Here is a 14,567-nt window from a genome sequence, read left to right as displayed (position 1 = left end):
TTTTTTCTTGGTAGTGTCAGCTATGTCCGAAAGCCCACATAGCGAAAAAGTCTTAGGACAAAAAAAATCATGTTAATATCTTGCAACCTTAATCTCACGGCTTAGTACAAATACATGTGACCGATGATATCAACAAAACCGTTGACTCATGTATCATCACTTAAGTACAGGCCTGTGTTCCCTGGTTGCAAGTTGGGGCGGCAACTGCTAGGTGGCTAGTTATGAACGCCTAGGAGTTTGGGGGTGGTGTAAGCCCCCTAACGGAGTTCGGGGCAGCGCCCCGAAGCTCTAGACCTTTTAAGCATCAATAACCCTCAAAGTACAGTCAAACATGGATAACTCGAACTTCAAGGGACCGAGCAAAAGTGTTCGAATTATCAGAGCGTTCTAGTTATCAGAGCACTGTCACAAGTCCATATATTTACTTATTTATTAATAGATACATGTACATATACAAACTATAATATAAATCAAAAGCACAAATGGCTTGTTTCAAATTAAATGCTTCTAATGTAAAGTTTAAAACGTTTTCATGAAAAAGTATAGAGATTTTTCTATCACTTGAGATTGGTTTGTTGTTTGAGATGATGTTATTGCCAGGACGTTTTTCAGATTGACATTGGCAAAACTTGATCGTTGTTGAAATGCTCAAAAGAAAAGACATCTTTTTCTTTTGAGGTTTTACCCACGATCAATTTTGCCGTTTTTTCTTGAAGTTTATGCAGATTACCTTACTTTACCTGGGATTCGTTAAGAGCAACACTCCGAGGCAGTTCAATTAGAAGTTTTACGAGGTTTTGCGATACATTCTATATCACTCACGCTTTTTTAATAGATACTTATTGAATGTACACACGAATTCTGTGTTTAGGTCAAACGATGAATAGTTTTTTGTAGCTCAGACAACGTATACGTTTAATTACAACATTTTTTAAGACGTTTTAAACATTCAACATTCCGACGTTGATTCAACACGGAATCAACATCGGAAAACTATTCATCACGGGCTAGCCGGGTCACGCACTCAAGGATTTTCGCCATGCACATACAAAACAAAAACAACATGCGATTTTTGTTTTGTATGTGCGTGGCGAAAATCCTTGCGCGCGTGACCTGGCTAGCCCGTGCTATTCATCGTATCGCAGTATAAATCAAATTTCACCAAACTTTTAGAAAAGTCGTTGACAAAAATATATTGCCGATGGTGGTAATAACGACGCTTATGAATTACGAAAAGATGAAGTTTACCTCTATGGCTTTGAATAAAGTGATTTTCTAAAGCGATAACAACCGTTTCGGTACCGTTGGGCAAAAAAACAGTTCGAATTAACAGTGTTGAGTTCGAGTTATCTATAGCAATTTATCATTACGTGGGAACGGACCAAAGGAAATGTTCGAATTAACCATGTGTTCGAGCTATCCGTGGACGAGTTATCCATGTTTGACTGTATGCATAAATGCAATAAATTGTTAGCATCAAAATCTACATAAATATATTGTTTATGGTTCATGGAAGGCCAAACTTTTTCTTTTTTCAACGAATGATAATAAATATAGACATAAAACTCATGACACTACAGATTTCTGTAAGGGACATTGACAGAACAAGAGCTATTACTTTTTTATTGCAATGGCTTTTATTCCGTCAATGTGTCCATGGCAGAAATTTTTTACAACTGATTCTGTATCTATTTCAACATCTTTATATATGTGTAATATTGAAAGATTATTTAGACGAGCCTGCCTCATAGTGCTCCTCATCGATGTTTTGATTCAGTTATGTTATGATAAGAAAAATGCAAGTTTGGGGTCTGCTTCACACCCCCACTATAAGCAATAAAGTTCAGTTTCCAGTCTCAACAAAGTCTAACGAGATCACTCATTTGGCGAGACCACCACCGAGACGATATAGAACGATAGTTGCTAGTAAGTTAGTTGTTGGAAGTTCCAAGTGAATGAGCTTAGACTGCAATTCTTAGTACATAGCCGCAGAAAATCATTAAAAAGTTGGAGCGGCTCAGCCGGCCAGCCGCCACAGGGAATACAGGCCTGCTTAAGTATTCCAACTGTTTAGTTGGAATAACTTTAATCAACTGTTTAGCAACGTAGTCTGCTGGCTTGAATGTTGAGCTTTGTCCATGTATTGTCTTTGCCAACAGCTTCCATTATTCAACAAATTATCGGACTTTCCAAAGAGTTTAGTAACTTTCTTTGCAGGAAATTCATCCATTGTTAATAGTAACAAATTTTTGACATGTCTCAAAAAGTTATTTGAAATTTCATTTTGACCTTTAATTTTAAATACAAAAACTAGGAATGCTCTTGTAACTTCACAAATTATGTTGCTCTTTCATATAGTGCGAGAAACAGGTTCATAATGTAAAGATAAACTTACACAAAATTTTAGTTAATTTTATCAGAAAGTATCAGTATGTAGTATCTTTTGTGATTGTTTTTGATGTTTGAGGGTGTCTGACTGCCAGAATGTTTCAAAATTAAAATCGACAACATTTGATCGCAGTTAAAGCATTTGAATCAAGCAAAAGTGCAATTATGACGTCTGTAGTTGCAAAGAGACCACCGACATAGTAGAGGTGCATAACACTGCAACTCGAACACAACCGATATTAATTATTGCAATGATTACTACTAGCGACATCATTTTGAACGTATTTTCCTTCTGAGCATTTTAGCTGTGATCATATTTTGTTGATTGTAACCCTGAAACATCCTGGCAGTCAGATTACCTCAAACATCAAAAACAGTCGCAAATAATAAAGAGATACTTTCTAATAAAATATACTAAAATTTTGTATGAGTTCATCTTTAATTTAATTTCTTATCCATTATCCATTATAACAAATGATTTTACTTTTCGATTACAGTAGGCCCTCCTACCTCAACGTAAATAATCCGTTCCAGGAACATTTACGCTATTGGAATTTTACGTTATACAAACAGTAAAATAAGTGTAAATTGCCTAATTCGTACCAAGATCTTTTCAAAATCATCCCTTTGGTCATACAAAAAAGAACAACTATACATAACTTTTTAATTTCTGGGCTGTGGCGTAACTCCAGTATTATTGGTGTGCATTGACAACTTTTCCTTTTTTTCTATCAACTTCAACGGTTTTATAGATCATGCTTGCGGTAATGTTACAGAAGGTTGATGGGAGAGCGCCCATCTCCGACGTTCATTCACTATAATTTGCTTATTTTTTCTAAACGGCAAAGTCTATTCTGAAATGTAAAACTAATGACAAATAATTTATAATTCTACAATAAAGCAAAGCAAAATTTTTTTTTATTTGAAAAGGAACGGTACTACCTGTTTGTCGTCTATCTGTATCTATGGGTCAAGGTTAGGATAAAAGTTAACTTTTAATGACACTCCAACTCGTGACATTCAGATTCGTACACCGACGCTGTAACAAATGCACCAGTCGATCGCCTTCAAGTATTTATGAGTGATTGCGCAGCTACCCTATTGTGTTTTGTCGACACATCTAGAATGTCACAAAAGTTGTATATGAAATAAATATAATATAGCTCTATACACACATCATTTTTTCTTTTGCAAGTACGACAAAACAAGTTACCATTTAAATCTGATTTGAGAACTCGCCCGACTTCACACTACGTTATATGGAATTTTTTTTACGTAGTATGAAGCAAAAACTTCATTTAAATCTTTACGCTATTTGAAATTTACGTTATAAGAGTGTCTACTGTATAGGGGTGTCTACTGTAATCCTTTTGTAAATACGTATAGCATTAGTAAAGGCTTTTGTCACTTTGAAATGTATTTTTTAAAAACAAAGTTGAAGCTTGAAGTTATCATTTTTACTTATAATGAAAATGCAATATCAACTCAAAATAGCCTTTTTAACTGTTCTCATTATCTAACTTCGTATTCATTTTAATGCGTTTGAAAATTTTAAGAAAATTTAATTTAAATTTAAGAAAATTTTGAAAAGCCTTTATCTAATGGGGTGATGGGACTGCAGCTGTTTGCATACTCTAGGACACTTATGTATTCGCCTCATCTAACTTTCGCGTTTTCGCGGAGTCATCCTCTCGCGAAAGTTTCATGAGCGAAACTAAACTATCATAACGAACGAGCGAAAACACGGAATTAAATAGCTTTGTTCATTGATAGTCCAAGAAACAAATGGCAGCAAGCGATCAAATTGCATTATCAATTTCGGCTACACAATTCTACCTGCGGTTCACAATTACAAACTAGTCCCAAATTGAAAAAATTTTTTACCAATGAACCGAACCTGAGGAATCTAATTATGTTTGTTCCACTGCATTTATTTTCACATCACTATATTTTCGCACTCATCAGAGCTGCGAAATTAAGTTGCATCGAAATTTTACTCTGTATGCTACTCACGAAACTAAATACTAGCGAAATATAAGTGTCCTAGGGTAGACATATTCTCATAGACATCTTAAGGTTGTTGGCCATGACATACGCCATGATAAGTGAAAGTTTGTAGCATATTGCAGTTTTTTCTGATTATAGGTGAAACAAGCTTTGGCAGTTTACCAGTCTTTTGGAATGACAACTGCTTACAAAACGATCAGATCAGCTAGGGAAAAAGCTATCGCCTGCAATTCTCTCATATGCTTGCTGCAAGGCCTAATAGGCGAGACCTCAACAATAGAACTGAGGAATGAAAGTAGTGTTAATGGACGCATACTTGATGTCGATATCTATATGAATGTCACTCTCTCAAACGTCACATTCACTAGTAGAACAGGCTCACAAGCTCTCACCGCATTCTTTATTCGTGGCAGAAACATCAGATTCGTACACATTCCTGACCATGTATGTAAGATTCATTTTCTTACTCCTGCTGAGATATGGATTCAATGTACTTCTCACCTACTTGTAATATAAATATACCGTCAGTGGAATGTTATTAGATAGAAGTCGAGAATGCTTGCAGTTGTATCTTATGTTTGTGCAAATTTCCTTCAGACCAGTTTGGTAAAGTGTTATGACTGTAAGCATCAACTCTTGTCAACATGTAATTATTCTATTTTGAAAGTTTCCTCTGGTTTTAGATAAATATTATAGCTACTATCAAGAAGCAGGTGAATCCCACTCAACGAACTTCTACTCGACATTCGAAGAGAGAAAATCGCTTCAAAATTATTTCCGACGCGCTGACTAAACAGCAGGATTAGTTAATCTGCATCAAGTGAGTGCATCATTACTGCTCTGCTTAGCCAAAGATGCATCTTCATAAACAAATTCAAATACTTATCGGGATGATAAAGGTGGAAAATGGAATAAGTACAATAAAGCAGCAGTGTGGCTAAACTCCCAGACATTTTTAAAGCCTTTGTTAGAGAGCTAGAAAGAAGGGAGTACCCATCTCCTCTACTATACAGTACATATTGTTTCTTTGGTTTTTAGGCCTTGTAGTCCAGAAAAAATGTTTCTGGTTGGGCTGACTGGAGGCATAGCCTCTGGAAAAAGCACTGTTACATCTATTCTCAGAGAGGCTGGATGCGCTGTTATAGATGCTGATGTCATATCAAGACAAGGTACGTGATGCTATCAGTGTTTTTTGACTAACAGATGCACTTGGAGTTTATATTTCTGTGTGCAGGTCATATGTCTATGACCTGTTATTAGTGGTTCAAGTTGGCTCTAAAGGATGGAGACAAGTGAGAGATCAATTTGGAGAGGACATACTATGTCCTGATGGAAGTATTGATAGAACTAAATTGGGAGAGATTATCTTCTCAGACAGTACTAAGAGAAGACAACTTAACGCTATAACGCATCCTCTTATTCGCTGGGAAATGCTTTGGCAGACTATGCGGAATCTTTTTGCAGGTAATCTGATGGAGTTGGTTTAACAAGGCTTTTTAGTGTTAGAGAAACCAATTATTCATTTTTGAAACATAGTGTGACAACTCCCTAAGAGGAGTTGTCAATACCGTGAAAAGTGGTAGCAAGTGTCATGAATAGTGGCAGGTAAAGTTGAGAATAATGGCAGGTGCTCTAAATGATGGTTATCAGTAATAATGTCAGGTAGAAAGTAGTGGTATGTGTAATTAATTTGTATTGAACATCATTGAAATGCATTCCTTAGCACTAGTTGACAACATGTAAAACCTGCAAAGGCATTGAGTGTACTCATTAGGTCACACCAGCTATGCCAAAAGTTCACATTATAATATGCACGTGTCTAGCTCATGTAGTTTCTGTTTAATTCTATTTTATTATTGCTTTCTTCCTATCTTTCAAGAACCTAAAAAGCATTTTTCACTTTTACTGTAGTGGAAACTTAAAGGTTGACTTGCAACAAAATTCACATTACAGTTATTTGGTATCAAAAGATTCGCCATGTCTTACTCTGTTGCGTGGTAGGTGCCAAATATGTGGAAATGTGATTAAAAGCTCTTAAAAGCTCAAAAACAAAAGGCCGCCGTAGATTGGAATATCTTTATTTCGATGACGTATCCGCGCCGTTTGGTTATTGTCTTGTCACGTGATGTTCTCGCGTGAATTGAAAGGCCAATAAAAAGCTCAATATCAAACTTATCGTAGCAATATTTTATGACAAACACTTCGGGTTTTACCTAAGACCCCGTATCAAATATAGATGCTCGCTACTTTACAGTTTCGGCTTGGCCATTCCGTTCGACAATTCATGTCTGAGTTGCGATCATAAAAAATGTCAAATTCTGAAGAGTTAAGACCCTGGCGTTTCGAGTCTGACGCTCTATCTGAAGAAGATCCTCAACAGAATCAAACCTCCCAGCAAGTAAGCACCGCCACCAGCCAGCTCTTATGTGCCAAGCTAGCTAGTAGTAATAGTTTTAGCTTGAGAGTGATAGAACGAATATTATTATGATATACATGCATATGATTTTAATGATGATAATTATCACTTCATATTGCGAAAAAATAATTACAGATTTTTTTCGAATGACAACATTAACAATTTTAATATTTAAATCTAGTGCTGCACCGATATACTGTTGGATAACATCGACCTGATGTATTATGGTATGGTAGCTATGGTTGCATAGACATAGCTGTTCATTTCTTTAGGAGCTAATACCACCGGCTACAGAGTGGTTTGTCTGCAAGCGCTGTCAAGACATGCCATCTCTTTCTGAATGTTTGTGCTGCCATGATGCTGAGTTAGCACATCGTCTCCATGACCGCGGGGAGCATGAATGCCTGTGTATGCATCCTGGTGTGGACGAACTTGTGGCGCCTGCACCCCTTGAGTTGGAGTGGAATAATTACCTGCGATATCATAGTGAGTTGGATTTTCATTTAATGCCAATAACACCAAAGCTATGCTAATGTGTCAGGCATTATCTACAATTCTTGTGTTACACATTTAATGCATCGGTTGAACACACATATTCTGAACTCGTGGAACACAAGGAGAATTGTTATATTTGGCTTGTACACTTACTACAGTAGAGAGTGTATTAGTATTATGATTTTATTATATAAAGATCGAGATTATTTTGATGATCAGCAATTATTGTTTTTCAATAATTGTTTTGGTAGATAATCTATTCCCATTTGGAGAGCCATCGCCAAATGCTCGGAAAAGGTTGTGTGCATACCGCAATCTTGTGTTTTGGTTTATGCCGCAAATCTTGTTTGCAAGTCTGCAAACTCTACTTCATCATCCGTTGGTGGGAAAAGAGCCTGAATCTTAGACACCAAACAGGCAGGTAGAGGCCGTCGCTCACCACGACGAATTTGCGGCATAAGCCAAAACACAAGCTTGCGGTATGCACACAACCTTTGTAACAACATCCGTTGTAATGGACCTCACTCTCAGGCCGTGGGAAATTAGATCGGACTGGCATCGCTTGAAGCCTTCCAGCTCCATGGCGTTAGAGCTGGTGGTCTCCGTTGACTGCAAAGTAAAAAAGTTACGACCAACAATCACTTTCACATTATTTAGCTAGATCAGCAACTTTGTGTTTATGTATTAATAACTACTAAAAAATTTCGGTTTTTGTCAGGCTGTGAAGTGAAAACTGTCAAAGTTTTACCTTGACAAGATACCTTGACAAGAAGACAACTATTAAACCGCAGCTCTGATCCATCATAGTGTAGGCCCGTATAGTGTGCAATGCCCCGGACTATCACATCTACTGTCACCTGCCAAATCAAGCTCCCAATCGATTGCTGCCATCAGTCCCTCGTTATGCAGGTTGTACTGCTCAGCAATACACTGTAAAATATTGTAAAACTTCATTATACAAGATTAATTTGTATCATTATCATTAGTCTAAGAATGTAGAATCCTCTTCCCCCTTTTTGTGTTATATTATGATGAAGAATCAGAATTTCAAATTATAATATATTTCGCTTGAAGAATGACATATTTTCATTTCAAGAAAAAAATTGTTTCTAAATGTCGTTATTCAATTAGTGTGCCTAGCTTTTTTTACTCACATTTTCCAAGTTTATGGGTAAATATTAACACTCATACCATGTAAGTATTCTTTTTGTTGGTAGAGGCAAACGCTGTGGCTTGGTATCGCGATGTTCAGGAGCTACAGAAAACGGAGGTTCTGCGTAAGGCATCCGCCAGAAAAGAGTGGTGCAGCTGCCAGCAGGGGGTTGATGACGTGAGCTCTGTTCACCCTGGCAGTTGTTTCCCAAGTGTACGATTGGTGACAGGAGGCACATGTAACCTTGAACTCTACCCTTCCACCTTCTCGCACCATCGTGAATGAGCAGGGGAGGGCGCAGGCGTGACAGTGAAATAGTCGCTGGAGTGCTGTCACACTTACTATTATTTTCTCCTCTTTGAAGGAGAATTCGGGTCTGAAATCACAACACAATAGTTGACTTGCAATGAGATTTGTACAACATCATTTCCTGTTATTATATCATATTTGCTTGATCAGAAAAAGAATAAATATATAGCCTAGCCATGCAATCATGACACAGATTTTACAAAACCTTATCAGAATCCATGATATTGTAAACATAAAAATGTGAGTAATAACTCCGGATATTCTTTATATTTTGTCAAGTTTGGTTAAGTTCAGCTCTATCTTACATGTAATTGGAGAGCGTTTGACGCTGGCCAACATAGCGCTCAAACTCTTCCTAGTCTTCAGTGGTTGGCACAAACTCTTCATCATCTAATACTAATAATAATCATCTAATAATACTAATATGCTATTAACGATGATGCCAGAAAATGACAATAACTATTTTATATAACATATCTATAAGTGAGTGGGGTTAAGAAATTTGGCGAAATTAATCGTGAAACTTATAACACTATTTTATCAAATATAGATTAATATATTACGTTTTACTGATAGATATGCAGTATGAATTAGTTTTGTTATTATAATAAGAATAATACACGTAATTAAAAAGATAAAATACTAATAATATTATATTACAATTAAATGACATTAATATTGTAATATTAAATATAGATTAATACAGTAGTATTAGAATAATACTAGAAAATAACCCGAGTTACTACTACTAATACAAGTGGTTCATAAAATAAATTACTCACGTGCTTTGGTGGTATGTGGAGTATGCAAACAGGTTAGAAAACATGTCGTCTTTGAAATGGCGAAAACAAAGGTAAGAGTAAGCAGGCGAATAAATAAAGTTTGTCACATCCAGCCTCACCCAGTTGCTCCACGCCCGGTGAAGGTCTGGTCTTTTTTCTGCTCTTGGCTATGAAAAAAGGTGCTTCTCAGCTTGCCGTCTACACAAACACGATGTGGCGCGTTAGAGATTATGATGAATTGAAATTAACAAGTTTAATACGAGAAAGCGTATCTGTTATTTGCGATAGGTCAAACTTGAACTGAAACTAACGTTATCTGATCATGTGACTTACAATTCCCGCCATATAGCGCGAACAACTTCTACAGCATTTTTCGACCATCATAACGGACCAAAAGGCTCATCATTTTTATCAGAGGATGATATGCAATCGTTCAAGCTAAGTTTAAAAAATTAAACATATTTTTATGCTATGTCTTGAGATATCAGTGCTCAAAGTTGCAGCATTACGATGCCGATAAAATAGACGCGTAAGAACAATAGACATGGTTTTTATCGCGAGCGCGAAGTATATTTGTGAAAATAGTTCGACGAATAATGATGCATGAAAGTGTAAACATAAACCATCTGGCACACATACGTCACATTTTAGCCGTTTTGGAAAACGAATCCAAACTAGGGCGGTCTCGTGTCGCTGCGATTTTCTGTTCGTTTTTGAGCTTTTAAGAGCTTTTAATCACATTCCCACATATTTGGCACTTACCACACAACAAAGTAAGACATGGCGAATCTTTTGATACCAAATAACTGTAATGTGAATTTTATTGCAAGTCAACCTTTAAAGGTTGACTTGCAACAAAATTCACATTACAGTTATTTGGTATCAAAAGATTTACCATGTCTTACTCTGTTGTGTTGTATGTGCAAAATATGTGGAAATGTGATTACAAGCTCTCAAAAGCGAAAAGCCACCGTAAATTGGAATCTCTTTATTTCGATGACGTAACCACGAAATTTGGTTATCGTCTTGTCACGTATGTTCTCACGTGAATTGAAAGGCCAATATAAAGCTCAATATAAAACTTATCGTAGTATTGGTTTATGACAAACACTTTGGGTTTCACCGAAGACCCCTTATCAAATATAGATGCTCGCTACTTTACAGTTTTGTTTCGACATTATTCAATCGTCAAGTCGTAATCTGATCATGTGACCCAATACTTTGCAAATAATTTTTGCAGCATTTTTCGATTATTACAGGTGACCAACAGGCTCGTCGTGATTATCAGACAATGATATGTACTCCTTCGAGCTAAGGTTAAAAAGTTTAACGATTTTTTACGGTAAGGTATCAGATATCGGTGCTAAAAGTGACAGCATTACAATGACAATAAAACAGACGCGTAAGAACAATAGACATATTTTTATTGAATGCGTGAAGTATGTTTGTAAAAATATTTCGACGAATAAGGTTGCAAGAAAGTGTAAACAGAAACCATCTCTCACAACTACATCACATTTGAGCCGTTTTGGAAAGGGAATCCAAACTACAGCGGTCTCGTGTGGCTGCGATTTTCTGTTCGTTTTTGAGCTTTTAAGAGCTTGTAATCACCTTTCCACATATTTTGCACCTACAACACAACAGAGTAAGACATGGTGAATCTTTTCATATCAAATAACGGTAATGTGAGATTTGTTGCAAGTCAACCTTTAAGAAAAACCCTCTTTTCTTTCTCAGTTGTCTCAATAACTATTGATAACTTTTGCATAATCTAGATGTATTGCGGAAAAACTGATCTAATCAGCATTCAATAGAGGAATCGCCTACATATATAAAATTAAAAAATACATTTCTTTTAACATTTAATACATTTTCAAAAGAAGTTAATAATTTTTAACGTAAAAACTCTTTCTCTTAGCCAGTTGCATCCATTATTGATTACATGCTATGAATACAGTTAGAGTTGTATACATACATGTATGTGAAATTTGTGTCCAGCTCCTATTGTTCGTTGACACTTACAGAAAAGTTATGAATGTTGTCTATCCAATTAAACCCTTCTTAGAATTATAACAAACTACATAGCTCTGTACACGTAGATAAATCATAGAATTATAGCAAACTGCATAGCTCTGTACACGTAGATAAATCATAGAATTATAGCAAACTACATAGCTCTGTGCACGTAGATAAATCATAGAATTATAGCAAACTTCATAGCTCTGTACACGTAGATAAATCATAGAATTATAGCAAACTACATAGCTCTGTGCACGTAGATAAATCATAGAATTATAGCAAACTGCATAGCTCTGTACACATAGATAAATCATAGAATTATAGCAAACTGCGTAGCTCTGTACACGTAGATAAATCATAGAATTATAGCAAACTGCGTAGCTCTGTACACGTAGATAAATCATAGAATTATAGCAAACTGCATAGCTCTGTACACGTAGATAAATCATAGAATTATAGCAAACTGCATAGCTCTGTACACGTAGATAAATCATAGAATTATAGCAAACTGCATAGCTCTGTACACGTAGATAAATCATAGAATTATAGCAAACTGCATAGCTCTGTACACGTAGATAAATCATAGAATTATAGCAAACTACATAGCTCTGTACACATAGATAAATCATAGAATTATAGCAAACTACATAGCTCTGTGCACGTAGATAAATCATAGAATTATAGCAAACTACATAGCTCTGTACACATACGTAAATACTGTAAAATGCTTTGTGTATTTGTAAATAAAGGTGGTACCTGTAGCTACATGAACATGGTTGTGACCAGAAATTGGTTTTCATGAGCAAAGGATTTTGTGTCTCTCAACTTTAGTGCTGTTGCCAGGGTTTGGCTTCAGATAAAATTGGCTTTTAAAAATTGACTTACTGCTTTGGATATTCTAAGAGCGTGGTAATATTTGCTGTAACTCAGATGAAATCTATTTCTTCCCAATTGTTTTTATTTTTTTGATTCTGTCATGACAGTTATATTGCAATTTATTGCAAAAATGCAATTGATCTGTTGTTAATATGTGCAAAATGTTATATATTAAAACTTTTAGAATAATATATATGAAACTTTGTTTAAAACGCTGCTTACAATAGTATTTTAGTCACAATCCTTTGTGACTAAATTTAAGCAGATCTCAAATCTAACAAGATGGTTAGTTATTGGGGTGTTTGAAAGCGATACCTATTATATTCTTGGTGCTGGATGAAATAAAACCACATCTGCTGTGTATTCTAATAATATTGATTGGTTGACTATGCTCAAATTTAAGTTGAACTTATTGTTTATCAAGCTTATCAGCTGGTAATCAAATTCTCTCCTGAATGAATGTTTACATTTTTATAGAGAAGTCTAACAACCTCTCTATAGGCTATGCATAGCTTTGAAATACATGAGTTGGTCTGCAGTATTATAATGAAATAAGATATGGCTCATTATTTTTTGTAAATCTTCATTCGTACAGCCTAAAGTCATGAACCAGTAGCCTAAGGTCATGAACCAGTAGCCTAAGGTCATGAACCAGTAGCCTAAGGTCATGAACCAGTAGCCTAAGGTCATGAACCAGTAGCCTAAAGTCATGAATCAGTAGCCTGAGCTCAGAGGTCAAAAATGAGACTGAGTTAGTTCGAAAAAAAGATTTCCATGAAATAATCCTAATCTCACCTACTTATGAAGAGATAAATATATAAAAGTAGATAACATTAGCTAGCCTCAGTTCCTAGCCTCAGTTCTCAAAGACATACAACTTTTATGATATGCAGGTTACAGATACACAATCATTGATGCTCCGCTGCTTATAGAGACGCGTGGACCCATTTCTGCTTTACTTGGCGACATCATAATAGTTTATTGGTAAGTCAATCATATATCGTTATGAGAAATGTATCTGGTTGCTATGGCAGCAGCTTCTGAAATGTCGAATTACAACGAAGTATGTAGTCATAGCCTACTGCATACACACACTATATAGCCTTGGTCTGACCTTATGAAGTCTTTACTGAGATCTCGAGCAATTACTCGCTTGTATAAGAGCATTGCCTATGCTTCTCCATATTATAGAGGTCATTGTATTAACAAGCTGAGTACTGTATTATGATTGTAAGCTGTGTGTAGGTGATCGACAGCACAATGTTTGTTTTAACATGCGGTAGTAGAAGTTATAACACTTGGCTCACTAAATTAGAGATTCTACTCCCATTGAATCTGAGCCGTTGCTTTATGTATTATAGTTATGTATTATAATCAATTATAGCACTTCATAAACTGTACTTCAGCAAAATATTTTAAATGTTTCTTAGAGATTTGCACGAAAAATCAAAGTCTGCTTCAGTGAGTGAAAGTTGGAAAGTTGAAAGTTTTTGACTTTAGAGATTGCTAGAACCAAATTTGAAAATTCCTTTAATTTTTTCATTATTACAACGAGTTTGAATCTCGTACAGAGAAATATTTTATCCCAACCTTTAATCATGGCTTGGACAGACAGACAGACACGGCTCTTATTATAGTAACGATTGTACATGTATTTCTAAATATTTAAGCTCTATTTGGCATTTGTAGTACTCCTGAACAACAGCTCGAAAGACTCCAAGTTCGAAACAGTCTCACCATAGAACAAGCTCGTAACAGGATAACCTCACAGATGCCCTTAGAAGAGAAAAAGTCTATGGCTACCAATAACCTATGTTTAATTGATAACTCGGGGAGCTATGATGACACCCGATCTCAAGTCCTTAAACTAAAGGAGTATTTAGACAGCAAGCGGACCACCGAAGTAATCAGAGCCGCTGTGGCAATAATAGTCGGCTCTCTATTCATTTTATTGATTTTCTAGTCTTAGCTTAGCAAATATAAAAGGTATCATGTCTTCTGCTCACTATGCATTTACCTGTCTTTAAAATATAGAAATATATATCGTATGCTACATTAATCTTAAAACATGAAAAAGTCAGCCGTTCTCAATAATCCTGATAGTATTGTAAGCCTCTTATGT

At 35.9% G+C, this 14,567-nt stretch overlaps 1 protein-coding gene across 1 annotated transcript; it reads left to right on the top strand.

Annotated features, from left to right (window-relative positions):
- Positions 1-5,111: 5,111 nt before the first annotated feature.
- LOC137401398 (dephospho-CoA kinase domain-containing protein-like) lies at positions 5,112-14,562 on the top strand. Its single transcript, XM_068087732.1, has 5 exons — positions 5,112-5,215; positions 5,434-5,564; positions 5,656-5,859; positions 13,339-13,429; positions 14,135-14,562. Exons 2-5 carry the CDS (start codon positions 5,453-5,455, stop codon positions 14,406-14,408), a joined length of 681 nt encoding a protein of 226 aa, XP_067943833.1. The 5' UTR covers positions 5,112-5,215; positions 5,434-5,452; the 3' UTR covers positions 14,409-14,562.
- The last annotated feature ends 5 nt before the right edge of the window (positions 14,563-14,567 follow it).

This window comes from Watersipora subatra, chromosome 1 (assembly GCF_963576615.1).
Source record: "Watersipora subatra chromosome 1, tzWatSuba1.1, whole genome shotgun sequence".
NCBI classification, from domain to species: Eukaryota; Metazoa; Bryozoa; class Gymnolaemata; order Cheilostomatida; family Watersiporidae; genus Watersipora; species Watersipora subatra.
The sequence above is the reverse complement of the archived record's forward strand: the minus strand, read 5'-3'. Positions and strand labels throughout refer to the sequence as shown.